A 26,876-nucleotide genomic window follows, 5' to 3' on the forward strand; every position below is an offset into this window, starting at 1 on the left:
ACACTGAGACTTAACTTCTGCTGCTGGTTTCGGCCTTGGTGGGTGTGTGATGCAGGATACAGCTGTTCCAGATTCGGTGCTCAGGCTTTTTCTAAAAACATGGTGTGGACGTGCTCTTTTTGTGTTACAACATTTTGTTTGTTCAAGAGGAAAAGTACTTTTAGATACTTTTGATTAAAAGTATGATTAAAAAAGAAATAGTTAAAAAAGCTGCATGATGGAGAAGAACCATCTCTTCCTACCAAAATCTTACCACTTAAACCACTTCAAGTTCTTTGTTAGAATAAGATGTGTGTATACATAAACATAATTAAGTTACAGACATAAACTGCCTTTTAGCAGCTATATACCTGCAGTCTGCGGGTAAGATTTTAATTTACATGGACATTTAATTTGCATTTATTCCAGATTTGGCTAATCCCAGGTATTTTGTTCACTATTGTTTGTCAAAATAACTCTGATTTTATCCCTTAGTAAATGATTTTTATGTTGCATTTTGGTTAGTGTGAGGCAAATACAATTTGAGAGAGAGTTTGAAAAATAGCCTTAGAGAAAGGGTTGTGGCCGCTTTCTCTGTTCCTTTTGTGAAATTCAAATTTAAATTTTTTCTGTGGTTTTTAGGAGGACTTGAGGGGTCTTTAGATTTGTGTGCATGTGATTTACCATAAATATGAACACATAGCATGGTTTGGCACAATTGGGTTATAATCTGAATGACTGTTGTCTTTGCTCTGGAAGCTGTTTCCCCTGTTGAAAAGTAAACTTGCAAGTTAAATACATGGGCTCGATTATTGTGTTTCTCTTTGAGGATAAGCTGAAATAAAAAAGTGCCTGAGTGGCAATTAGGTGTTGACCAAATCATTTATTGTGTTTTTAATGCCTTTTTAAGGGGGTTTTGAAATATTTGCCAAAGATAGAGAACGTGAACACATGTTCTTACTGGAGAGCGAGGTTCTGATGGTGTAGTAGCACTGATGAAGTTTTGACACTTTCTGCATAGAGTTCACTTTCTTTTTTGCTGAGGCTGCCAGGAGGCTAAGAGCTTGTGTAGTTCTTACCGGAACCAAGAAAGCACAGTAGCACATTGTCTGGGTTGACTTGTTTTATTTCTAGTTTTATTGAGCTGTAGTTGACATGCTGTATAAGTTTAAGGTGTCAGCATAAAGACTAGTCTTCCATACATTGTGAAATGATTACTGCAGTAAGTTTAGTTAACACCCATTGTCTCATACAGCTACCAAAAAAACACTGTTTTCCCCTGTGATCAGAACTCTTAGGATCTGCTCTCTTAATAGGTGTTGAGTGTACCGCACAGCAGTGTTAACTGTAGTCACCATGCTGTATGTTACATCCCCAGTTCTTGTTTATCTTGTTTATCTGGAAGTGTGTACCTTCTGACCACCTTCATCCAGTCGCTCCTCCCCATACCCGACTCTTCTAGCCACAGACCTGATCTCTGTTTCTGAGAGTTTGGGACTTTGTTGTTGTTTTAAGATTCCATGTATAAGTGAGCTCATCATACAGTATTTGTCTTTCTCTCACTTCGCTTGGTGTAATGCCCCTAAGGTTCATCCATGTTGTCACAAATGGCCGGGTTTCCTTTTTAATGGCTGGGTGACATTCCATTGTATACATGCATTCCAGTCCTTGCATGTACACCACAGCTGCTTCACCTGTTCTCTTGGTGGACACTTAGGTTGTCCCCATGTCTTGTCTGTCGTAGATGATGCTACTGTGTGAATATGGAGCTGCAGATATTTCTTCCACACGGGCTGTCCTTCCCTTCAGATGTGTTCCAAGAAGTAGAGTTCATTGGAATAGGGTTAACTTATTTTAAAAACACATTTGGGTATTTTCTCACTTTTATGAGTTTTATGGTTTTTACAATTGTTTAATAAGCACAGAGCTGTCTTTCAGCTGGGCTTCTCTTATGCTCTGGATTGGAGACCATTTGAGATTATAGTCTGAAAAGGGCCGGGACCCAAGTAGTATTGGAAACCAAACCAGAGATTGAGGGAAATGACATGACTATGATAGATGGGCCCAGCCATCTTCCACCTTACACAGGGAAGGAAGTAGCAGGTGCCCCAGACAGAGGTGTGGCCCAGATTATCCAGCAGAGTGGCTTTGGATCTGCGAAAGGCTTGAGCAGATGCTGCGTGGTGAGCTCAGGACCCTGTACCATGGAGCTAATGCCAAAGTAGTTTGGTCCTAAAAGTTTTTCAGAGTAGGTTGTTAGTAACCTGGAGTGTGTTCAGCAATTTCAAAGTTCTTCAGAGAGTAGCTGATCCTGAGCTTGATATACTGGCTGCAGAAGGATATGCGCTGATTGAACTACTTGGACTTGTAGTATAGTTTTTACTGACCAATTAAATTATAGGGAATACTTGCTAAAGGTAATGATTTTTTAAAAGCGATTGATTATGAAAAACTTGAAATACCTAGAAAAATGAACAGTAAGTTAACCCCTGTGAACCAGCTTTATAAATAATGACCAGTTTGATTTTATCTCATCTCCATCACTTCCCATCTCATTTACTGTTTGAAGTCACATCTCAGACATAATTTCAATCCGTTATTGTTTCAGTATATATTGTTCAAAGCTAAGGATGTTAAGAAAAGTAGAAGAGTGAAGACAACACTGTCATTAGTCTTTGAAAGTTTAATGTATCATTAACATCACACTGCCAAGCAGAGTCACATGTGTCATCTGGACATTTGTAGTTTGTTTGATTTGAAATCAAACATACTGCTCTTGGATGATATGTTTCTTAAGACTCTTAAACTGTAGATTCCCTTGTTTTCCTCTTGAAAATTGTTTAGTAAATCAGGTTTGTCCTGTAGAGCTTCCTGTAGCTTGGGTTTTGTTGGTTGCATCCTTCAGGTGTCATTTAACTTTTCTGCTGTTTTTGGTATTTCCCATAATCGAATCTAGAGACTGGATTAAATTGAGGCTTATTTTTTGCTGGTGAGGGAGAGGGCAGGACTGCTATATAGATGATTATCTGTTCTTTCAGGGAGGCACATAGTGTCTTTTTTGTTTTGAAGCTAGCAGCTGTTGGTGTGTAGACAGTGGTTCCCAGCCAGGGGACATTTGTCTGTGTCTGGAGGCATTTTTGGTTTGTCACAGCCATTGGGGTTGGGGGGAGGTGTCTACAGACAGCTAGTGGATAGAGGCCAGGGACGCTGCTCGCAGAACCATTCCCAGAGCAGATTCTCTAGCCCTAAATGTCAGTAAAGTCAAAAGTGAGAAAGCATGGTTTAGGCCCATTAATTCACTGAAGGTTGCGTAGTGGTGATTCTGCCATTCCTGCTTCATTGTGTTAGAAGTATGTGGCGCTCGTTTGATACTTGCTGATACTGTCAGGGCTGAGTTCTCAGTCTTTCTCTTGGTTAGAAGCACGCACTCACTGTGTCCTGGGGGCGGTACCCGGTAGCTTTGCACCTCCTTCCTTTTCTCCTCTTTGCTGTCTTCTGTGGACTCACAGACTTAAACTCATTTGTGTTTCAGCCCCTCAGAGGTACCATGATGGTACCAGGTGTTCTGTAAAATACTCTTTTGGAAACTGTTGCTGCTTAAACTCATTCTTGTGGTGCTGCTAACCTGCAGGTTCTACAAAAAACCCCTGTGACACAGGGGTCACTGAAGTGGGCGCAGCCTGCCCCAGAACTGCCGTCTGAATTGTTGAGTAGTGACTTCCTGTTGAGTCGTCAGCTTTCCGTTGTGTCAGAATCTTTATAGAAAATGTGAAGCATCAAAGTAACCAAACCTGGAGTGTTTATAATATAAAAAATACAAAGTTTTTGTGTATTTGTTATAATGGATAAGGATGAAACCTTATATATACGTATGGATACACACATGCGGGTGTAAAAATACATTTGAAACACCTCTTTTCTAATACTTTATTCATGTAGTGATAAGACCCTGTTGGTAAGACCCTAATGGAATCTTGCCACTTCCAGTTCAGTGTTAACTACAGACAGTGTTAATGAAACTGCTCTAAGATCATAGTGTCTTTGACATACTGCTTTCTTTCTAACATCCATAGGTACAGTTATGAAATTACTTAATACCCCATTTCTGTATATGTGTCTTCACTTTAGTGAGAACTTTGTTTATTAGGGAATTAGGGCATCGTTGAGTCGTGTTTTGCACAGATAAAGTTTGTCAGTTTACTACAGATAAATTGGTTAGGTGCCATATGAAGCTGAATGCTGCCTACACAAACTGATTAAAGAGGACACTCCCTTTTTCAAGGAAAACGTACTTCTAAACAGTTAGTAGCATGTATTTTTAGAAGTAAAGTGTGAAACATTTTTTAGTATATAGTTACTATTATTGTGTAGTAAATTCCTGTGGTGACATGGTTTGACCTCTCATTTGTTTAGTTTGTTCGTTTATATCTTTTTAAAAGTGTGTTAATTTCAGTAAAATTCAATTTAGTTTTGACCAAGTTGCTGGTGACAGCCTGTGGTTTAATACACAGCTCCGTCCAGATGGCACTCGCACTGTGTTCAGCTGAAGAGAAGCCCGTGCCAGTTAGCGGTCCCTTCCACATTCACTCTGAAGAGTTGCCCATCTGAATTTAGGACCTTTAGTAATCATTTGGAAAGCTTTAGTTAATATCCAAAGCTGATAGATGGTGCAGTAGCTGTCATAGTTGTTTTACTTTGGTCTCAGGGTTGGTGTAGGCAGCAAGTCTCAGCGTTGTGATGTTGACTCAGTGTTTCTTAACGTTTGGTACCCCATCCCCTTCTCACCCCTGCCCACAGCCCCTCACCCACCTCCCTGAGCCACCACGAAGAAGTAGACAGTCAGTGAAGTGTATTAGGAAGGCGCCCAGTGTGACCTGTGTCTGTTTAGGTGTGCTGTTATTTCTTGGTGTTTACTGTTCCTAAAGACAGTTGGAAGAGAATGTGTTATTATATTGTTGATTTCCTTAGGGATTTTAGAACCTTGATGCCAAATATATAACTAAGAAAATGAAGGTTTTGGTTATCTTGTAGGAAAGGTGCTAGTATAGTGGTTGAGTCCATTTTTTTTTTTGTTTGTTTATCGTTTAAGGAAGTCATTTTTGTGATGAAACAGTCATAATGTATTTGAACCATCATTAGAATATGGGCTTCTTTTTGGGAAATAGGTCTCTGATTTGGATCGTACATAGAATGGCCTGGGAGTCGAAGAAACCTTTCATTTTAGAATGAAAAGAGGTCCTGTTACTAACACTTTCTGGGCAGCTCTGCTTTTAGGTACTGAGACTTGTGGCCCCCAGTCCTCTGGGCTCTGAGCATGTTGTTGGTGCGTTTTAGTAAGTTCATGGCAAGCACAGTTCTCTGAGTTATTAACTCTTGTTAGTTACGATTATCTCTGTATTATGAAATCTGACGTCCAGTTAGTGTTCGTGGTTTTTTTAGAATGAGTGTGGTTTCAAATTAACTTGTTAGTAATGGTATTTGATCACTTACTCAACTCTGTTGAAATAAAATTTTTTTTTGTTTTTTTTAGGCCACCAACTCTACTTGACATTTTCCAAATTCTAAAAAAGTATTACATTTCATTTATAAGCCCTCCATTTAACATCTGTTAATGACATTTGCTTTATGATACAATGTTATTTTCAAGGAAAAAATACTTATCGTAATGAAGAGTGAAGGGCAGTCAAGAAAGGGAACCTTAGGGGCCTTTGTATAAAGATTTTCTATGATTACGTGTGCATTATTTTCTGTTGAGATAAAGAACAGATTGACGACAGTGCATTATCAGATAAGATGCAGAGGTCTTATCATAGTTATGTTTAGTGACCTGGATATCAGTAAGTATTATTTGATCTGCTACAGCCTTTTTATACGGTATTATCTTTAAGTGTGTTAAAGGAATTTGAGAAGATAGAGAACTGTGGAGATACAGTGGTGTACTAGAATGTTCTGTGTGTCTGTGTCTTGATCCTGGGAGGTAGGTAGGGGGGTGTGTGTGCATGTTTGTGTTGGTGGGAGGGGTGTCTGTGCTGAATGCAGAAGTGTATAAATTATTGTAATTTTTGAACCCTTGAAAAAATTCATTTAATTTAAACATTATTCAAGTTGAGTGTTTTCCAAGGGAAGAAAATGGAAGTGCTTGTTCTTCAGGTATTGACAAGTATTCATTAGTAACAAAAATTAGGAGCCATGCAGGTAGAAGGTCCTCATTCTAGGACAACATGAGGCTGGCCTAAGGTTAATAAGGTTTATACATTTAGTTTAGTGAACGTAATGCAAGATGGTTGTAGCTAATTCATAGAAAAAAAAACTTCAAAAAGGTAGTTTTTGCTCTAACATAACTATTATTTATTACTATTTCTTATGTGTGACACGTCTTTATAGAATAAGTTGAGTGTTGAGAGCCTAATGATCTCTGTGTTAGTCATCTCCAGTCCCTCGCAGGAGTGGTCAGAGCTCGGTGTGAATCTGAGACTGTGTTTCCCCCGCACCTCAGGGTCTCGCTCCTCCAGGGCCCGCCGTGGCCGTCGCTCCGCTGAGCAGCATCAACAGCACAGGCACAGCATCTACCACTTATAGTGCGAAGAATGAGCCCAGGGGCTTCAGTGTGTTCAAACAGGAGAAGCAGAAGGTTTGTTTCAGGGAGCTGACAGATAGACGGGTCTGCCAGTGTCACTGATCACGGTGACATAGTCACTGAGCACGTGCGAGGTATTTATTGTGAGTGTTTTATGTGCAGTAACTAGAACTGAAAATTTCAGCTGTTTAAAATGACAGCAGAACCACAGTCACTTAAAAACCATGCATACAAATTCTTCGGTTTAAACAGCAAACACAGCACTCAATAACATCCCAGTCGTGAGCAGAACAGTGTAAATGGGAGCATTATTATGAAATGGGCGGCTTTTTCACTGTCACTGAGAGGTTTGGGGAGCATCTTCTGGGAAAAATCTGACGGGGGCAGCAGGTGTCAGTCAAGGGGGAGGAGCTGGTGGATGTCACTCTCCAGGCAGGTGTTTATGTTTATACATAAGAAAGATCAATGAGATTTCTGCCTTACATCTTCTGTCCCATGCAGCTGACAGTCACTGTCTTTAACTGTCTGTGCCCCCTGGGGAGAATGGTAGCAGGAGCCCTACAGATCTGAGGTCACATTTGAGTTTATTAGTGTCTCTGTGTGTGTGCCTGTGTGTATGCTTGTGTGCACCTAACATCCATTGAGTCACTGTCAATGACCTTGACCTCCTGGGGGTGTCCTGGATGCTGTAGGCTGCCTCTCTTTCACACCTCCTGTTCCTGGGGAGCTCTAGCTTTCAGAGAACATGGACACTAAGGCTTCAAAAACCTACTCCTTTCTCTAAAGCCCTGATACTTCTACCAGTTTTGTGATTTTAGTTTAGACTGCAGATGTATTGATACTTTGGTCACTTTATATTCAGATACCGCCTCCTCTCAGCTGAGGTCTTATTTGAGCCTCCTGCGGTTCTCTGGGCTTTGCCCTTTACCCTCTGCACATGCCCTGGACCCCTCACTCCCCCAAGAGCCACGAGTGTTGCCCCGGTGTGTGTTCTTTCCCTCCTCTGTCCATCCCAGGGCTTCAGTGCAGAAACCAAATTTGCCTTTTATCTCACCTTTCCTTTTCTGGCAGCCCCTAAGCCCTTGCTTTTTCTAATTATCCCTAAAGGGAATAATTCAGAGTATTGGAACTGAAATTCTAAAGGAGGCTTTCTAAAAAGTACAGCAGTAAACTCATCTCCTAGGTGGAGGGGCTTGCTGCTGATAGGCTGAATCATGTGGAGCAGGGTAGCGTGGCCTTGACTGCCAAGTCTCTTCCGAGTTGCCGTGTTAGATGTGCGAAGCGTCACTGCTCCTTGACTGCTCGGTGTCACAGCTTGTTGAATGCCTCCAGTTGGTGTCCATGGCTCTTAGAAGAACCTGTCTCCTCTTTGGGGAGCGTCTGAAGCGACTTTGGAGGAGAGACCATGCAGTGGAGCCTGTAGTTAGGTCCCAGCAGCCTTGGGGTCTCCAGCTTGTCCCGCACCAGTGATGCCCCTACTCAACCCTTCTTTAGCCACCCTGAGTTAGGTTCTGTATGCTTCCACTATAAAGTAGTTGATCAGTAAATTGGATTTCCTTGCCCTTGCTGTGTGTGCCAACTGGTTTGCAGGGACCTGAATGCTTGTGAGCACAGGGTGTGTATGCACTCACTTAGTGTGAGTATCTCATGACCTGTTGGGCTCACTTCTGACAAGTGTTAGGGTTCACTATTATCCTGTGCATCCTAGTCTTAACGTGTATGCACCACAGATTGGTCATGACATTTCTTTTCCTTTTCCTTATAAAGGCAATATAACTACATTAAGGAAAATTTTCAATTAAAAGATCTCATTCTGTCACTGTGAGATGCTGTTAGTTGATGTGGTATTTAAAATCCCAGAGTGGGAGCTTCCCATCAGATGTTAATAAGACTGAAATGTTTAAGTAACTTAGGTAAGGCACAGAATAGTATTTAGTGACATCATGTCGTTTAGAATGACACTTAACAGATGTACATATAAATGAATAAAGAAAGATTTAAAAGTTACATGTATGCCGAGTTTATAAAACATGCATATGAAAGAATATTGGAAGATAATATGGGAACAATAGTTATGTTGAATTAATGAGAGAATGGGAGGTAATTTCCTCTCTCATATTCTCAATTTTCTGGAATTTCAAAAATTTGTCCAAAAATAAAAAGCCATTTGGGAAGAATTTGATGAGTCCTCGTGCTAGTTTTGTCTTTGCTTGGTTGACCTTTTGTATCTCCTCTTAATTTCTTAGTCAGTTTTCTGGCACGAGGGTGATACTCTTTCCCCAAACCGGGAGTGTGCCGAGTTGTGGTATTGTGGACTGTTTGTCTTCATGAAGGAAAGAAGGCCGTGTGCCATCCTGGTTCCCAGACGCTGGGCTGCTTCTAGGTGGAAAGTGAGAAGTCACTTGGGAAGCCATGCTGAAGTGAACTCTAGTGACTGTGAAGGAAAGGAAGAGAGAAGCTATTGGTGGAGGGTACCAGCATCTGAAACAGGATTTTTAGCAGACCTGAGGGGCTTGGCTGGGAAGGAAGAGAGGGGAGAAGGAGGCTCGCACGGAAGCAGAGAGGATCATGAAGCAAGCTTCTTGTACCCGGCCCGGCGGGGATGCTTCGGAGAGAGATGGGGATCTGCGTGTTGACTGGGACCTCAGTATAATCAGTGGTGTTCATTGTTACATGGATCTAGACATAGCAATCAGAGCACAACCCCTTCATAGGAAGTACGTCTTGTCCCCATTTGCACTCAGTGTGAATTCCAGAACTGGGATGCTGTGGCAGGTGTTGAGTGTAATTAAATCCTCTGATGAGTACTGTGGAACCTGCCATAAAGTTGATTTTGAAAATGTTTTTGGTAGAATTTTATATCTGAAGCAGTTTATACCTTGCTATCTGAAAAGTTAAATTTTTAGCAAGTAAAATTTTAATTGAAGACAAGACTGGCTGTGCTAGTCCTGTTGGGGTGCTTGAAGGTGGAGAGGAGGTTCGGGTGGACAGGTGTCCAGTTGAGGCTCAGGGCACCTGGGGGCCCGCTGGGTCACATGGGTCAATGCTGGCCGGACTTAAGACATGGGGCTTGTAATTTAAAGTGCCAGAGCACCACGTTGGCTCTGTACTGAATTTCATGACTGACAGCAGGGAGTGTTACTTCATAAACGGGGGGGGGGGGGTCACTCACGTTTGAGCGCAGTTGTCAGGCGGACTCTCGCTGTCTGCTTTTTCCCCATGACATGTGTTTGTGCTCATTATCTCCCCTTCAGGCTCCAGGTCCTCCAGTGACTTTTTCTGTGAACAGAACTTGGGTTCTCTCTCATGCATTTCTCTTAGGTGGTCTGATTTCATTTGAGTGGTTTCGACCGTGTCCCCCTGCCCTCCGGCACCTTGCTTGGGCTGCAGAATCAGCACTGACCGTGAACTTTGTGTGTGGATCCGGGCAGGCATCCCTCAGTGTCCTTGTTGAGTGACCACTGGCTGGGGTGCTGGGTTTAGGGGTGAACGCACAGACGAGTGACTCTTGCTCTCCCAGACTTTGAGGTGTTGTAGGGAAGAATCTTGGAGGATGATGTGAGCTGCATGCTCACTGCTCTGGGGTGGGAGGTGGACGCAGAGCAGGGAACCACGTGTTCGGACCTTGGTGACCACTCATGCTCACTGTTGTCCTGTAGAGCTGGTCACCAGGGACCAGATGTTGGACATTTTAAAAACTTTAATAATGAAATTGAAACCTGTCAGAACTTTCTGTGTAAATAATTTCTTGGACAGGGATGTGGAGTTTTAAGTTTTGTTTAAAACTATTAAGGAGAGTTGTCAGTTGACGAACTCCCCGCCTGCTATCTTTGTGATGCAGAACGACATGGAACCCAGCAAAGCCGTTCCGCTGAACGCTGCGAAGCAGGACGGGCCAGCGCCAAAGCCGCACAGTGTCTCCCTCAGTGACACCGAGACGAGGAAGCTCATGGAGGAGTGCAAGCGGCTGCAGGGGGAGATGATGAAGCTGTCTGAAGAGAACCGGCTCCTGAGGGTGAGTGCCCGCCCGGCCCCACTCTGCAGCGGCCTCGGCGCCCCTCTCACCCTTGGCCTGGGCGCTGGGGGCTGGCGTGGCCTGGCCACTTCCTCACTCGCTGGTGCAGCCTCCGCGCCCGGGCTTGGCATTGTCGGCTGCAGCGGCAGTGCAGTCCCTGCGAGGGCCCCCCGTTGTCCAGGGCGGGCTACCAATGTGTGCTTAGTCAGAATTAAGATGTGCTGTGAGTCACATAGTGCAAGAAAAATCCCTGTTTTGTATTGTTACATTGAAATAATATTGAATTCTATTAGATTCAGTAAAAGATACGTTATTAAAGCTAATTTTATCAAGTTTGGTACCTTTTTAATGGGCTTAGAAAATTTTAAATTTCGTGCATAGCTCCCATTGAAGGCCCCTGTGAGGTGGCTTGACCTGTGCTGAGATGGTTTTTCTGGCTGTTTCTTCCTCTACCAAGCCCCTCTCCAAGGCCCCTGCCCCAAGCACCTACCTGGAGGGTGGAGAGATGCTCTCTGTTTCACAACCACACACAGCTCCATGCAATTGTAAGGGGGCTGCTGTTTGCCCTTTTCCTTTACCTGCCAAGACCTCAGTTCTGTGTTTGGTGGACGGTGTGCTCTCTGGATGCTGAGCCCAGGTGTTCAGAGAGCTGAGGCCTGAATGCCAGGAACTACCAGGCTGACCAGGCTGGGAGACAGGTGATGGAATTGACTGATGTTCTCTAAGAGATGCTGTTTGAAGAAGCATCCTACTTTTTAAAAGATAAAAGAACACTGAAGACCGCTGGTGCACTGACTTGACCTCTGGCCCTTTAACATCTCACATCGAGGCTGGCATTGCGGCAGCCTTCCTGGGCAGGATCTCCCCACTGCCCTTCACCTCCCCACCCCCGCTTCCTCATCCAGCCTGTTCGAGTGTGCTGTGAACTCTTACCCCATGTCCGGGCCACACTCCAGACCCAGGGAGGCAGAGTCATCTGGAGTGCCTTTTAAAGTTCTCTCTGGGACCGAGAGTCATTGTGGTGTCCACATAGGACTAACCAGAACAAGAGCCCCTCCGAGCAGCCGGTCACGCGGGCAGACAGCGTGGCGCCCAGTGCATGTGGTGTTACTGGTGAACGCACCGGCGGTGCAGTGCGAGAAGTGAGACCGGCCTGTGCTGAGGAGGTGAAGCGGTGCCCCCGCTCTGGTCACGGTGGCAGGCCAGGTGGAGCCGGCTGCCTCGGCGCACAGGTCATTCTGCAGCTGGTGAAGTGTCGTAACAGCCTCCTGCTTTGAGTGACTGCTGTCATGTTACTGAGAACCTTGTCCCCTAAAGTCCCAGACTGACTGTCAGAAACTACTGTGTGAGACGGCATCAGTCAGGATGGAGCGGCTGCTCTGGTCTGGAAGTGGAGATCACCTTACAGAAAAGTGGTCTCCAGTCCAGGTGCAGAGCCTTGGGGGCGGGGTCCTGCGAGCAGCTCTCCCCCTCTGTTGTGTCCCGCCTGTCTCACAAAACAGGGTCCTGTGTCTCCTCCGTGGTCCAGGCCGGGTGCCAGCCCTTTACTCACACCCTCCCTCTCCCCCAGTCCCACAGGGTCCCAGCTCTTCCTGTGTGGGGCTTGCTTGCCACGTGTCTGTAAGCTGGACTCTGACTAGCACTGACCTGTTTCTGGTCGTCTGTGGCTGAAGGGCCCATTGTGAGGACACTGTGGGCCCCCCAGGTCACCTGCATATGGCGCTGTTGTCTGCCTGTGGATTTGTAGCTTGTGGTCTGATGCACATTTGTTTTTGAAACCTCTTTTTGTGCCTGTGTTTTTTCCTAGGATGAAGGCTTACGGCTCAGGAAGGTAGCACATTCGGATAAACCTGGATCCACCTCAGCTGTGTCCTTCAGAGAGAACGTCACCAGTCCTCTTCCTTCACTTCTTGTTGTCATTGCAGCCATTTTCATTGGATTCTTTCTAGGGAAATTCATCTTGTAGAGTGGAGCATGCAGAGTGCTATTTCTTTTTTTCCTCTTGACCAGAAAAGATTCGTTTACCTGCCATCTCACTGGTAGTGTGGCCCACGGTGACCATGTGGCCCACGGTGGCCATGCTTTGTGTGTACAGCGTCATGTAGGCCTCGCCCGTAACGGTCTCACGGTTAGAAAGAAACGCGTAAGAGCAGAGTGCTGGGCTCCGGACAGCGCCACCGCCACCAGACCGTCCCTAGCAGGCGTCATTGCACATTCAGTCCTTTATGAAATTCATAAATAAAGAATTGTTCTTTCTTTGTGGTTTTAATAAGAGTTCAAGAATTGTTCAGAGTCTTGTAAATGTTATTTTAATAATCCCTTTAAATTTTATCTGTTGCTGTTACCTCTTGAAATATGATTTATTTAGATTGCTAATCCCACTCATTCAGGAAATGCCAAGAGGTATTCTATGGGGAAATGGTGCCTCGTACAGTGTAAATTTTCTCCTTCACCTTTGCTAATATCATGGCAGAATTTTTCTTATCCCTTGTGAGGCAGTTGTTGACTGAGTTTTTCATCCTTCCAATCCTGTCCCATGGTATTTAACACAAAAATAATAAAACTGTTAACAGATTCTTGCTCGATAGCTTGTCGTGTCTGTCGTGTCCTGAGGCGGGTGTCAGGGAGCACGCTGTGTGGTGATCTGGGTTATGAAATGCATGACTTACCTCACGGAAACCCCTGCAGGTGTCATGGTGTTTGTGGTTCAAAGGCCTCATTCCTTTAAGGAAAGGAATTGATAAGATTTCAGGACATTTTTGGTATTTTGGAAGGTCATAATCCTCTTGTCTTCAAGATAATACAAAATAAGCAAATACCATGAAAATTTAAAAAAAGTGCTGTAATGTCAGTCAGTTTACGTGTCTGCCTTGTGGCGTGATTCTGTTTAATTTATCCTGTTCTTAGGTTCTTTGAGTATCTATCTTCTCAAGAAAGACTAATTTTCCTTGGTTCTAATCACTGCTTTTTGACCAGCCTAGTGATTTTGTAGCATCTCAGAATAATACTTAAACGTACCCCCCGCAGCTTGCCCCAGCCCCGGTCCAATTTGACATGTGAGGTAACTTCCATTATGGAATTTTGGTATTACCGAGTAAGCCTGGGGAATTCCTTTGTGAAAAATGACCGTCTTTGCAGGTCTCTTTGTCAACCACGTGAAGTGAGTTTTTGGTGTAACTGCGTGGCAGGGTCTGGTGTACTTCCCTGCACTTAAGTCTCACTTAGTTACTAATGTGTTGGCATAGAAAATCATGAAACTAGAAAAAATAGATTCACTTTTTCTACTGAGTACAATCTAATCCAAGCAAATGTTGATTTTTGAAAATAGGTGTTGGTTTTGTAAAAGAAGCACTGATACTTGAAAGGGAAGTTGGACTTGGGGCCTGGCGTGCAGTGAAGGATGTTGGCCCCGCATCTGTGTGCATTTCATGAAGGAGAGAAACAGTCTGAAGTATTTGGTTGCATTTTCATTTCATATGTGTTTTGGGCTTGCCAGATCCATGTGCTGTATGGTGTCTTCTAGAAAACCCCTTGCCTGTGTGCACGAGTTACGAGAACATACGCATGTCTCTGGAGCCACCCGCCTGCCCGGGGCCCAGGGTGGGCGCTCCTTCTACTTGGAACCTGGGAACACATGCCAGCAGCAGCCTTGCCATCCCACCCCGTCAGTGCAGAAGCAGGCACTCCCTGGCCTAAATCTCTCCCTGTGATCAGTGTTACTGGTGATGAGCATCAGGCCGGCAGTTTCAGAGCTGTCAGTTTTCAAGCTAAATTTAGCAGAATCCCATTTGATGGGAATCCTGTGTAGTTAGGGTTCATTTTGTTCAGCCCCTTTGTTTTCTGGTTGAGGGTTCCGAGGCCTTTTGGGGGGCTGAGAACTTCCCTCGTGTCTCATGGGAGGTGGAGGCGGGGCCAGACCAGGAAGCCTGCTCTCCGGACTCCAGCTTCCTGTCTGTTTCTGATAACTTTGACATGACAGGAATAGTGGACATTAATACGCTGTTTAATAACTGTGAAACTTCCTGGCCTAAGATGAAACCACAGGCCGCCATGGGATAGTCTCACCTACATATCTGGCTTTAGTGTTTAGGCTAGGATTACCCCCTCCCAACTGGTAAGAAGTAAATGCATTTTCTGGTAGGCATTGCACAGACTGCGTGATGCAGTGGTTGGTCTTCGCTGGGAACCATCTGCAACAGAAAAGTCCACGTGGGCTGCTCCTCCGCTTTACATTCCAGGAAGCGCTCTGACTGTATGGGAGGCGCCTCATTGCCGTGTGAAGTGTGATTTGGTTGCTTTATGACAGTTACTTGAGAAGGGTCCCACTGTATTAATTGGTAATATAGAGGTTAAACTGTCTTTAACCCTTACATGTTTAGAAATCTTTACTTTGCCTGCCTGCTTACTTGGAATGTAAGCGTGAGGGGAACGCACTGCTGACATCACCGAAGCCACAGCCACGTAACTAAGGCCTTAATGTTCCTACGTGATGCTAAGTGCACCGCCTTCCTACGTTCTTTCTGTAACTAACGTACGTAATTTTGCCCATTCTTGTATTTACAAGAGACAGATTTAAGAGTTACATTCTGAGTGTGTCGTGTGTCACCTTAAATGATATTTGGAAAACAGTATGTATCAAAGTTGGAAATTCTCGTCAGGGAAAAGTAATATTCTTAATTTCTCTTTCTGTTATCTTAGCTCAGAAGTTTCCCTGAAACGGATGTTGTCTGCCATGGGATTTAGTTCTGGGTTGTAATCATCGAAAATATACCACTTTGAAAACAAGTTTTACCCATAAGGTAAAAAATACAGTTCCTTACAGAGTTTATCCCTGAATTGTGATCTGCCACTTTAAAAGCATTCAAGCACTAGTTTTCCCAGAGCTTTGCACATTGCTTTCGGTGATTCTGGTATGTGCATAAATTTTAAAACATTGACCTTTATGAGAATTAGGGGACGATCAAGGTTTTACCATGTGGAAAAACAACAAGGTAAATAAGTGATCTCCATATGCTACCTTTCAAAGGAAGATAAACTATTGTGTGAATAAATAAACTGTTCAAAAATGTGGTAAAGTGTCATATTCCTTTCTAAAAAACAGCAACGGGATTTGGTCTCCACGGAGTAGGGCCATGCTGTGCTCATGCTGCGTCAGGGAGTGATGGCCTGTCACTGACTGGGACTCGAGTCTGCTCTCAGGTGGTCTTCTCAGTGACCTTGACCTGGAGGTCAAGGGCTTTTGGGTAGGAGATGGGGACAGCTGCACTCCAGTCCCTCCCAGGGAGCTGAGCTTCTGGAGAGCTCTGGGCAGCCGTGGCCTCTTGGGAACTCCCAGCCTGTGGGGTGGGTGCAGATAAGTGAGAACATCGCCCTTGAAGGGAGAGTGGTTTTCCTGCATTTCTGATTGTAGAAGTCATGAGGTGCATTTTAGGCAATTTGGAAAATATATTAAAAAAATAATGCTGAGTTCTGCCATCCAATATCAGTTTCTGCGAATATTTCCCTACAGTAGTATTGATCAAGCACAACCATAAATTGCATACAACTTTTCATCTTTTTTTTAACTTAATCTACTTTCTCAGGTTTACTGAAAACCAAGTGACTAAAAAAATGCTTTTTGTGATCCTAAAGTGTCTTTATGATCACATTCTTGACTATAAGGTTTTGAGCGTTATAATTACAGTGTAAAGGTCGACTGGCCAGGTAAATTCCCTTTCTAATTATTCATATGTTCCCTATTACCACATTGCTCTCCTTTTAAAACTGATTTTCTTGTTTTCCAGTTGTTTGGTGTGTATTAATAACACCTACCTTTGAAAAGGTGTAGGAAACTATGAAGATAGCTATTCATTATGTTAGTTTTCAGTGGTGGGTGACCAGACCCATGCATTAGCAGGTGTGATGCACTTCAGAAAGTGTCCTGACACTTGACTGGTACCTGCGGAGATACCCCTTAATTGGTGGAGAATGGAGACCTGGCATGGTCTTTTATTTTTAAGCTCCAGTCATTTTAATCTGCAGCCAGAAAACTGCTTTAGAGGCTTTAAAATGCCAAAGCAAGGTACAAAACCGGTTTTAAGTAAGACTGAAGTCTTAACAATATAGGTAACCTGCATTTTCAGAATTCTTAGTATGTTAACCTTTATTAAGTTTCAGGCATCACCTTTAGGGATTGCTACTGCATGAGCTGTCTTTGTGAAGTTAGGTTGGTTTAGAACACCAGTAAATTTTTTTAGCTTGCAAAAGGATCAAAATCGTCTGTCCAAAAATGAATGATTTGACTAATGTTTTGAAGTGCAGCTTTAATAAGCGCTTTGCTAGCAGACACCCGAAGTGATACCCACCTGAGAATCGTGTTTCACCCGTCAAGTTTCTCAAAGCATGGAGTGGTTTTCAAGATCTTCATCACAGTGTGCCAGGTGTTATTAGGTCAGCTTGTAGTCCTCAGCCCCGTCCCGGGATACAGGTACTGTTCTTAGCACCTTTGTTGGGGAGGGCCAGACAGGCTTAGGGAAGTGAAGGATGCTCAGGCTTAGGGGCTCTAGGTAACAGGTCAGGCCTTGGGTCCTGATGATGTGGTCCTAGAGCCCAGGCTCTGGCCCACTGAGGTCCACCTCGTGGAGGGGGTGCCTCGTGTCCTGTCCTAGTCAGAGCTGTCTCTCGTGTGGTCCTGTGGTGCCTGTGGCTGACTGCACAAACAATGCAGCCCTCCCTTTGTGCCCAAGGATGGATGGGTTCCAAGATTCCCCCAGGAAACCGTGACCCAGGGGTGTCCGACAGTCAGTTGTATGAAATGACTGAGTCCTGTCAGCTCTTTTGTATCCGTGATGCGCAGCCCACACATGCAGAGGGCAGACTGGAACCTTGGAACCTTGTGGTCCTGAATTTTCTAAGACCTTTTTTGTTGCCTTTATTTCCCGTAGAATTGAAAAGAAATAGCTGGCCACTAGCAATCTCAGCTCTTAAAGCCAGGATGAGCATAGCCAAACACGTTTATCAATGTCACATAAACAGGAGACGGTGGGACTCAGAAACTGGCTTATGTGTGACCTTCATAGCTGGAGGAACAGAGTGTGACCTCAGCCTTTAATCTACAGGGTCCTTAAATATTTAATGATTAAACCAAGTGTATGGATTTTGATCATTCATAGTCTAAAACTGTGATGCTGTATATAATCCTGGAGAAGGAAATGGCAACCCACTCCAGTATTCTTGCCTAGAGAACCCCATGGACAGAGGAGCCTGATAGGCTACAGACCATGGTGTCGCAGAGTTGGACATAACTGAGCGAGTTCACTTCCACTTTATAATCCTACAAAGAACAAAAGAGATCAAGTGATGTACACGCTTAAGGAATTTGAGGAAAAATGTAGATTTGGGAGGGGAAAGAAAGGACAACTGAGTTACAAAAAAAGTTATGAAGAATTGCAGGTACTTGTCTACTGGACATTTCTAGCGGTAAGAATTCCTCATTTTAGTGGATTCCTTGTTTTAAAAAGTAGAGGTTTGTCAGGAGTTACACGAAGAATTTAATGTAGTTTTGGGGGCAAACTTGCTTTTTCATCGTGTGCTGTTTTAATCCTGTGTATCCTTAAATGTGCAGTTTGTAGATAAATATACAAGGGTGTGTAGCAAGCTACTTTGATTTAAATTTAGGGAAATACTTGATTTGAAAAATCCAACTTTAACTTTTGAGAAGCAAAGGGAAGCTTTGTTGCAAAGTATTTCTTTGAATGCCCTTCTGTACTTTGCCATCAATTAAGTTTTGTGAAATAAATAAAAAGAATTTCTTGTAAAAGTTTAATGATCGTTTAATTTATCAAATTGAATTCTCATCTTCTCAAGGGAAAAATGCTCTTAGACCCTGAGCACCCCACCACCCCCATGGAATTTGTTAATTGGGGAATTTCCTTACACATTTTAAGAAATTAGTTTCTTACCAAGATCCTACATTCTACAATGAGGAAATGGCTTAAGAATCTTAATTTTTAATTGGATAAAGTGTACCTTTGTCAGACAAGTGGTGGGTGGAATTTTAGGGAGGTAAGTACATCTGAATATGTGCTTAGGTTCTTGACAGTGAACTTTATAAAGTGCTCAAAATTTGTGTGTGTGTCCTTGTAGTGTTTGCACGGAGAGACCATAGGAGGGACATGCTGTTCCAAGTTTTTAACAATGTAACATTGCTGTATCTGTTTGAGGCGGTAAAGGTACAAATGTTTCCAAGAAGTAGGTTTCAAGCTATGTAAATAAACATTTCTTTCCATCCGATACTTAGATCCCTTAACTCTAAAAAAGTACCTTGCAGAGAGAGGCCTGGTTAGATTGCACCACTGACTCAATGGACATGACTTTGAGCAAACTGGGAGGTAGCCAAGGACGGAAGCCTGGCACGCTGCAGTCCGCGGGGTCAGAGTCAGGCACGCCTGAGTGAGTGAGCAGCAGCAGAGGCCAGTGTCCGTGTGCCTGTGTCCCCACCCCAGGGTCGCGGGGCTGGGATGGGCGTGCCTGCAGGATGGGGTCGCCTTTCCCCTGGGCCTTTGTTGTGTTCACTGTGAACTCTTCCTCAGCTTTGGCATTTCATTTTCCCATGATTTCCTTTGATTTTTTGGCTTCTTTTAAAAATAAATCATCTACAGCAGAAACTAGCACGTTAGTGGTAAAGCAACTGTACTCCAACAGAAAGGAAAAGAGCAAAGGAGCTCATCAGAGAAGGACTGACGCCCCCTCTGTGCCCTCTCCTGAAGACACGTCCCTCAGGCAGACCGCTGGCCCGCGGAGTCCAGGGATCCTCCCCATCCTTGCATCCAGATGTCACTCCTCTAGGACGTCACCATTAGCACGTAGTGTATTTGCCTGTTACAATCTGTGACATAAATGCCATCCTTTACTCAGCGTGCTGTGTCGAGTTCTCCCTCCCCTAGAAGTTCTCGGAGGCGTGCACACGTCCGGGAATCTCCCTTGGCATGTCTCGCACGAGTTCCAGGACCTGACACACTACGTCCTCCTCTTTCCTGCCAGCTTGCACTCATCACAGGGATGTTTTGCTGCCAAGGCTGGCACTGAAATTGTCACAGCAAGACCCCGAAGGTCCTGGCCCTTCTGCTAAAGCCGCGTCTCTCATGGTTTCATTGTAGGAGGGAGATAGGAAGGTGGGCAAACACTGTCTTACAAGCCGCCTGTGTGATGTGTATACACAGCCGCACAGAACCTGAGCTGTAAGGACTGAGTCTATGGGGAGGGAGGTGAGAACGCAGGTCTGCAGGTGGGACCCTCGTGTGGCCACACCGCCTTGCTGTCTGCTTAACGCACGTGCTGTGGACTGTGTGTTTGTACGTGTGTTGGATGGAGGTGGTTTTTCTTGCATGTTTTGAAAATGGAGGAATGTAAACACTGGGGCTTCTCACTTTGGGGAAACGCAAGGCGTGGACTTGGTTCCCACATGTGATTCACTTCTGTTTGAAGGCTCTGTCTGCCTTCTGGGTTGGTGGGACGAGTCCTGGACTCACCTGGCCTGGTGAGCCAGCTCAGGTCCTCATCTCGTGGGACTGGCGGCGGCCACTCCCCTAAGCTGGGCACTGGCGGGTGTGGGCTGAGGTATGATGACACCAGGTTGGGATTGAGTTCTGGGTGGTGGGATCCAGGGGAATCGTATTCTTAGGGGACAAAAGATCCCTGAAGACACTTGACCTTTGTCAACAGGTGGTTGGGCCCAGACGGTCCAAAGTGTCATCAGCTGAAACACCCTTAAAGTCTGAGGATAATGGAAGCCACTTCTAGGAGGAACCGTTGTAGGTCAGAGCTTCCATAACTCCTCTCTGGAGCACCTTTTAACAGAGGAGAACTGGGAGGACTGGCCTTTCCAGGCTACTGTGTTGAGCCGAGTCCTGGTCCTAGGCGTGGGTCTCCATGGGCCCCACCATCTTGGAGACGAAGGTGGATGAAGCTGCAAAATTGGCTTTTGTTGTTTAGTCACTAAGTCGTGTCCAACTCTTTGTGACCCCAGGCGGTGTAGCCCGTTGTCCACGGGATTTCCCAGGCAAGAAGACTGCAGTGGGTTGCCGTTTCCACCTCCAGATCTTCCTGACCCAGGGATTGAACCCAGGTCTCCTGCATTGGCAGGTGGGTTCTTGATCGCTGAGTCACCCGGGAGGCCCCCATATTGGCTGAATGATGTTCAGTTCAATACAAATGAGAGCACGCTTTGGTCTCAGTCTCTCAGTACTGGATGTATTAAGTAATTTTCTGCTTTTGAAAATCTTGGCGTCAAGACAATATTCCACACTTATTACACACTGCATTAGTGGCTAGAAGCTTGTGGCCATGATATGGTTTTAGAGTTTAAGCATTTTGCAACCCAGGCTCTTTACGGCTGGCCTTTCAACCAGTTAACTCAGATGACTAGCTATATATATGGTGTTTAGTGTTACAGTTTCGAGTATGAAGCATGAGCTGCTTGGGAAGGAAGCATGTCAAGGGTTTACTAGCCTGGGACCTGGGCTGACATGGCGTGGGTTATGTTCTGAGTTTGGTCACATCCCTGGTTATGACCTGGGGTGTTTTTTCTCTGTGCCCCATTTTTTCTGCTTGTAAGAGGGCGTCCTACCCACGCCTGCTTCACTGAGCATGAAGGGGGTGGGAAAGCAGAGCCTGGTGCCAAGCATACGCTCAGCAGATGGAAGCAGGTGTTGTCCACATACAAACAAGGCAGAAAGTGGGCCATTGTCTGATTATTTGGGTCAAGAATTAAAGTGCAATACCCAGAGAGGGGACTGGCTTGACATTTTGAAGTCGTGAACCAGATCTTCTGAATGCAGTGCCTGGTCGAATGCAAACACCTTTAACTGACCCTGGCTTTGGAGAAGAGATGAGCCTGGGTTCAGGTTTCAGCTCTGCCCTTGCACATGGTGCGACCTCCACAAGGCCCCCTTGGCAGCCACACGCCTGCTGGTCACATTTCCCATTCAATCCAGGGGGTGTGGTAAGGACTGAAGGGTACTTTAAAGAACCCAGCATAGTTTGGGGTACATAATAAGCATATTAAAATTGGCGTTTGTACTCTGTCCTTTGATCATGTATCAGAAAGATACAATAAGTATTTAGAAGTTTCTGACAGCTGTGTAATGGAAGTGAGGACCTTGAGTTAGAAAATGTAAAAACACCTTAACATTTAGAGAAGGGGGTTGTTCTTACTGTGTTACACATGATGCATTTTGGTTTTTTATTTCCATTTTTTTTCTGAATATGAAGGTGACACTGGCTTTAGAAGCTTAGAAATTATAGAGATGCATATAGTAGAAAAGAAGTCTGATACTTCTCCCCAGAGATAGTTTATCAGCAGCTTCTTGAATGCTGAGCTAAGTATCAAGTACGTTAGAGTTAGTATAATATTTGATGTAAATATACATTCATTACTGAAGTCCAATACTTTGGCCACCTAATGTGAAGAACCAACTCATTGGAAAAGACCCTGATGCCTGGAAAGATCGAAGGCAGGAGGAGAAGGGGAGGACAGAGGATGAGATGGTTGTATGGCATCACCGACTCTGGACGTGGGTTTGAGGAAACTCTAGGAGATAGTGAAGGACAGGGGAGCGTGATGTCCGTGGAGCCCCTGGGGTTGCAGAGTCAGACACAACTGAGCGACTGAACAACACAAGTCTAGTTCTGTGTGGTTGTACTGGGCTGCAGCGGGGTCATCCTGGGGAAAGTTTGGGGTCCTGCTGAGCGCACCCCCAAAGCCCTTTGGCTGAGAGGCAGCAACGCATCCTCTTCCTGTCCACAGCTCGTTAGCTATTGTGCTAAACCACTTGGTCTTAGGAAATGCTCCTTAAAATCTCAGCCTCAATATTGTAACCGCTGTGACATGTTTGAAATGAGAATCACCAGAATTCATTGGTTTCAAGTAACACCTGTGCTCGTAGCTTCTTTAAGGTTTTCTAAAACTAGGTCACTAACTAGTAGGTTTCCTAACCTCCAGAGCCTTGCCATTCGGCTTTGGCCGAGAGGCTCGACTGGGTTTTAAAGCAAACAGGGATATTGGAAGTGTAGTGTGACCTCCACGGGGTACCTGGGGGGATACTCATTGAGTTCCAGGTGTCAGTGGAGTTGGGCTTTGTTCCAGGGTATAGGTGGGGCTAACGGCTTTCTAAGAAGATTTGGACATTTGGTTAAATTAGGCACCTTCAACCTCGTGTCCCTCAGACCCTTCCATTTTTTTTAAAGTTAAATGATAACCACCTTTTCATTTTTAAAAATAGTAAACCAAAGGCTATGTGTGTGTTTGTGTGTGTGTGTGTGGGTGTGTGTGTGTGTTCAGTCACTAAATTGTGTCCATGTCCGACTCTTTGAGACCCCATGGACTGCAGCACACCAGGCTTCCCTGTCCTTCATCATCTTCCAGAGTTTGCTCAGATTGATGTCCATTGAGTCAGCGATGCCATCCAACCGTCTCATCCTCTGTCACCCTCTTCTCCTTTTGCCTTCAATCTTTACCAGCATATTGGTCTTTCCCAAAGGCTGGCAAGCTCACAAATGAATTGTTGTCAAACTTAATTCTGCCACCAGGCGGCAGTGCAGTCTCAAGTCTTGAGGGGGACGGGCCACCCCAGTGAGCTGGTTTATCATCTCAAACAAATCAGACTTTTATGTTTATTATGCAAAGTGTCATTACCAAATGAAGGAAGTGTTTGTCTTGATTCTAAGGAAAGATATGAAACTTCTCCCCTCTCCTTCAGAAGATAACAGATAGCTGATGTAAAGTTTCTTTTTCCATTATAAAATTGGGATAATTATAGCAATAATGTGGGTAAACGCTAGTGATGTCTTTAATGAAAAGATGCTATAGAATAATACCTTTAATTTCATTACTGACTTTCAATGTAAGCTTTAATTTTTTATAATATCTGATAATTGCATAAGGCATTATGTGCTTTTCTATCTGATTCTTGATGAGCAGCTTTTTAAGTTAACAGTTGAAGTGGTTGAATTCTGGGTTCCATGTGCACACCCTGCCCATCTGGCTAATGTGTAAGAGGCCTGTGTACTGACTTTCAGGTTGAACCTTGGCAAGGGAAGAGGAAAGCTTCAACATGGGCTTGAAAACAACAGAAATTTAAAAAGTAAATCTAAGCAGAGACATCACTTTGCTGACAAAGGTCTGTATAGTCAAAGCTATGGTTTTTCCAGTAGTCATGTAGAATGTGACAGCTGGACCATAAAGGAGGCTGAGTGCTTAAGAACTGATGCTTTTGAACTGTGGTGCTGGAGAGACTCTTGAGAGTCCCTTGGACTACAAGATCAAACCAGTCAATCCTAAAGGAAATCAACCCTGAATATTCATTGGAAAGATTGGTGCTGAAGCTCTAATGCTTTGTCACCTGATGGAAAGAACCGACTCATTGGAAAAGACTCTGATTCTAGGAAAGATTGAAGGTAGGAGGAGAAGGGGGTGACAGAGGATGAGATGGTTGGATGGCATCACTGACTCAGTAGACATGAGTTTGAATAAGCTCTGAGATGGTGAAGGACAGGGAAGCCTGTGCTGTGGTCCATGGGTTTGCAAGGAGTCAGGTACAATTGAAAGTGACTTAGCTTGCACACACATCTTCAGAGCAGAGTGTTTCCTGACAGTCTCGGTCTATGACAGTGATGCTCCTGGCTAGAGATGCCTGTGGTGCTCACCTCGATCACCCCACTTGCAGCAGCCCCTACAGACATCTCCCTGACCAGGGTCCAAGGCTGTGGCTGGATCAGGCCTTGTGGGTCTTATGACTGCAGAACGCACCTCAGCAACAAGCACCAGGAAACTTTGGAAATAAGAGGAGTTATGACTTACCAGTCCTGGAGGACATGCGGCACACCCGGACCACACACCGAGGTCAAGGTTGAGGGAGGGAAGGAGTGAGGACCTGGGGGTCGGCCTTTATTAGGGTCCCGGGTGGGGTGCTCTGTGTTTTGTAGGATCACTCTTTATTGGCAAATTGAAAGCATAAGGGTAGGAACTGGGGTGCAGGCAGAGAAGAGTGGGTCAGTTATCTGGGTCACCCAGGGCCTTCTGAAAGGGGACCTTCCTGAGTGGCTGGCTCCTTGCCGAGTTGTATACCTATTGTCTTTGAAGAGGGTGCCTCCACAGTCACAAGCTGATGGTCAGGAACTTACTGTCCCGGGGGTGGAGCTGGCCTTGGAGCCTGGATCCTGACCTCATCTGTGCAAACCCTCCACCTGGCAAGTGCGCAGAGGGGACGATGCCTCTGGGTGAGGAGCTCTGGTCCCATGGCCAGTCTGGAAGTGAATGGCAGTGTCTCCCCTGTGATGAAGGGGGCATCTTCCCCTCTGCCTGGCACAGTGCACCAGGATGAAGGGAAGGATTGGCCTGCTCCACAAGCAGCTCCTTCTGAAGCTGCCAGCCTTGAAGGGAAAGGAGAGGGCGGGGGCCACTGGGACCGTCTGCTTCTCGTTAGGCTGTGCAGAGAGTGAGGCGTGGGTGGAGTTCATTATCACCAGTATATGGTTTATCCTAAGGATGAATAAATACACTTCCTCGACCTACCTCAACGGAAAGAAATGATGCCTCAGGACACTTATCAATTAAAAAAGATCTGATTTTAACTTTTGGGGAACAGTTTTAGATTTATTCCTTTGCATACCATTTCTAATGATGTTCTTTGACTTCTAAGAAGACATTTTTGATTGACCGTAAAGAATAAAACAATCTTTGTGGTGTCCAAACCATGTTCCACAAACTCAGCCTGGAAGCATCTGTAAAAAGGAAACAAACAAACCAAAAGATGCCACACAGACTTTCAGAGACTTTAAGAAAATGTTGACTGCAAAGCAGGCATTCCATTGAGTTTTGACATAGTTTGGATGGTGTATTTCCTGTGAAACTGATTTAGCTGTGAAGGCCCACCTGCCTTTTCTCCACATCACTCCCTTCCTTCTGCCATTGTTTGGGGTGGCATTTGCCAGGTAAAAACATTGACACTGCTTGTTGGGGGGATGATCACGTGATATGAGCAGTCAGAAGTAAGTGGGAGACTGCTGGAACATTTCATTTTCTTATTTTTGCTTATGTCATTTTTTCCTTGATACTGTTTTCCAGATTGAAACATGAATTTGGTTGGCTTTGGGACCAAAATGGTCGTCTTGGGACCATGAAGTAAAGACTGAGGATCGTAGACCTTTTCTCCTGCCAGCCTTCCCACCCCTCACAATTGACCAAAGGTGTCCATTCTACTTCCAAAACCAGGCAGAGAGGAACTGGGAAACCAGACCCTGGCAGGGTCTGCTACTTCCCAATAGCTTCTGCTGTGTTTGAATGGTGTTCCTGAGCGCTGATGTGTCCTAGACTGCCCTTGCTACAGCCTGTCTTTTAAATAATTTATCTGAAAATGTCATCATTTCATCTATATCCTGGGACGAAATTTCTGCTGGGTATACCATCTAGGTTTGCAGTTATTTTCTTTCAGTCCTTTAAAAATATGCTTCCATTGTCATTGGCTCCCACTGGTCCTGTAAGATCAGTCTACTTATCGCTCCTTTAAAGGAATTTTGTTTCAGGTTGTTTGGGACTCTCTGTGCTTCCTGGACCTGCATGTCTCTTTTCTTCAGTAGGTTAGGAATGTTTTCAGCTATTATTTCTTCCACTAGGCTTTCTTTCCCTTCATCTTTCTCTTATCCCTCTGGGACCCTTATATGGCAGTGTTTGTAAGCCTGATGTCTCTTAAACTATCTTCTGTTTTTTCTTTTTTGCTGGTTCTGATGGGAGTGATTTCTACCAGACTGTCTTCCAGATCCCCAGTCTATTCTTCTGTATCATCTAATTTGCTCCTGGTTTCCTCTAATATATTTTTAAATTTTTAGTTATAGTATTCTTCAGCTCTGATTCAGTTCTTTTTAATATTTTATCTCTTTGTTGAAGTTCTCAATGTGTTCCTCCATTCTTCTGAGTTCAGTGAGTAATTTTATTACTGTTACTTTTTAATATTTATTTTTATTTATTTGGCGGCATTGGATCTTAATCACAGCTTGTGGAATTTAGTTACCTGACCGGGGACTGAAGCCTGGCTCCCCACATTGGGAGCATGGAGTCCCAGCCTCTGAACCACCAGGGAAGTCCTTACTCTTGACCCTTTACCTGGAAGATTGCTTATCTCTGTTTTGTTTAGTTCTTTTCCTGAAGTTTTTTCCTTGTTCTTTTGTTTGGGACATACTGCCTTGTCTCCTCATTGTGCCTAACTGTCCAAAACATATGGACACTTGGCTTTTGCAAAAGCTCCTTGTGATTTTAATGAATACTGAGAT

The 26,876-nt window shown here is 44.6% G+C and overlaps 1 protein-coding gene across 2 annotated transcripts in view; it reads left to right on the forward strand.

Annotated features, from left to right (window-relative positions):
• The window catches only part of VAPA (VAMP associated protein A), a 37,852-nt gene extending 22,338 nt beyond the window's left edge, over positions 1–15,514 (forward strand). Inside the window, exons 5-7 of one of the 2 annotated variants that reach the window (XM_068993589.1) lie at positions 6,476–6,610; positions 10,398–10,571; positions 12,379–15,514. In XM_068993589.1, the coding sequence (XP_068849690.1) occupies positions 6,476–6,610; positions 10,398–10,571; positions 12,379–12,537 (468 nt within the window). In that variant the 3' untranslated portion in view covers positions 12,538–15,514. The remainder of the gene's footprint in view (positions 1–6,475; positions 6,611–10,397; positions 10,572–12,378) is intronic. The other variant, XM_068993590.1, reaches the window with a different exon arrangement.
• The last annotated feature ends 11,362 nt before the right edge of the window (positions 15,515–26,876 follow it).

This window comes from Capricornis sumatraensis, chromosome 21 (assembly GCF_032405125.1).
Source record: "Capricornis sumatraensis isolate serow.1 chromosome 21, serow.2, whole genome shotgun sequence".
Taxonomy (NCBI): domain Eukaryota; kingdom Metazoa; phylum Chordata; class Mammalia; order Artiodactyla; family Bovidae; genus Capricornis; species Capricornis sumatraensis.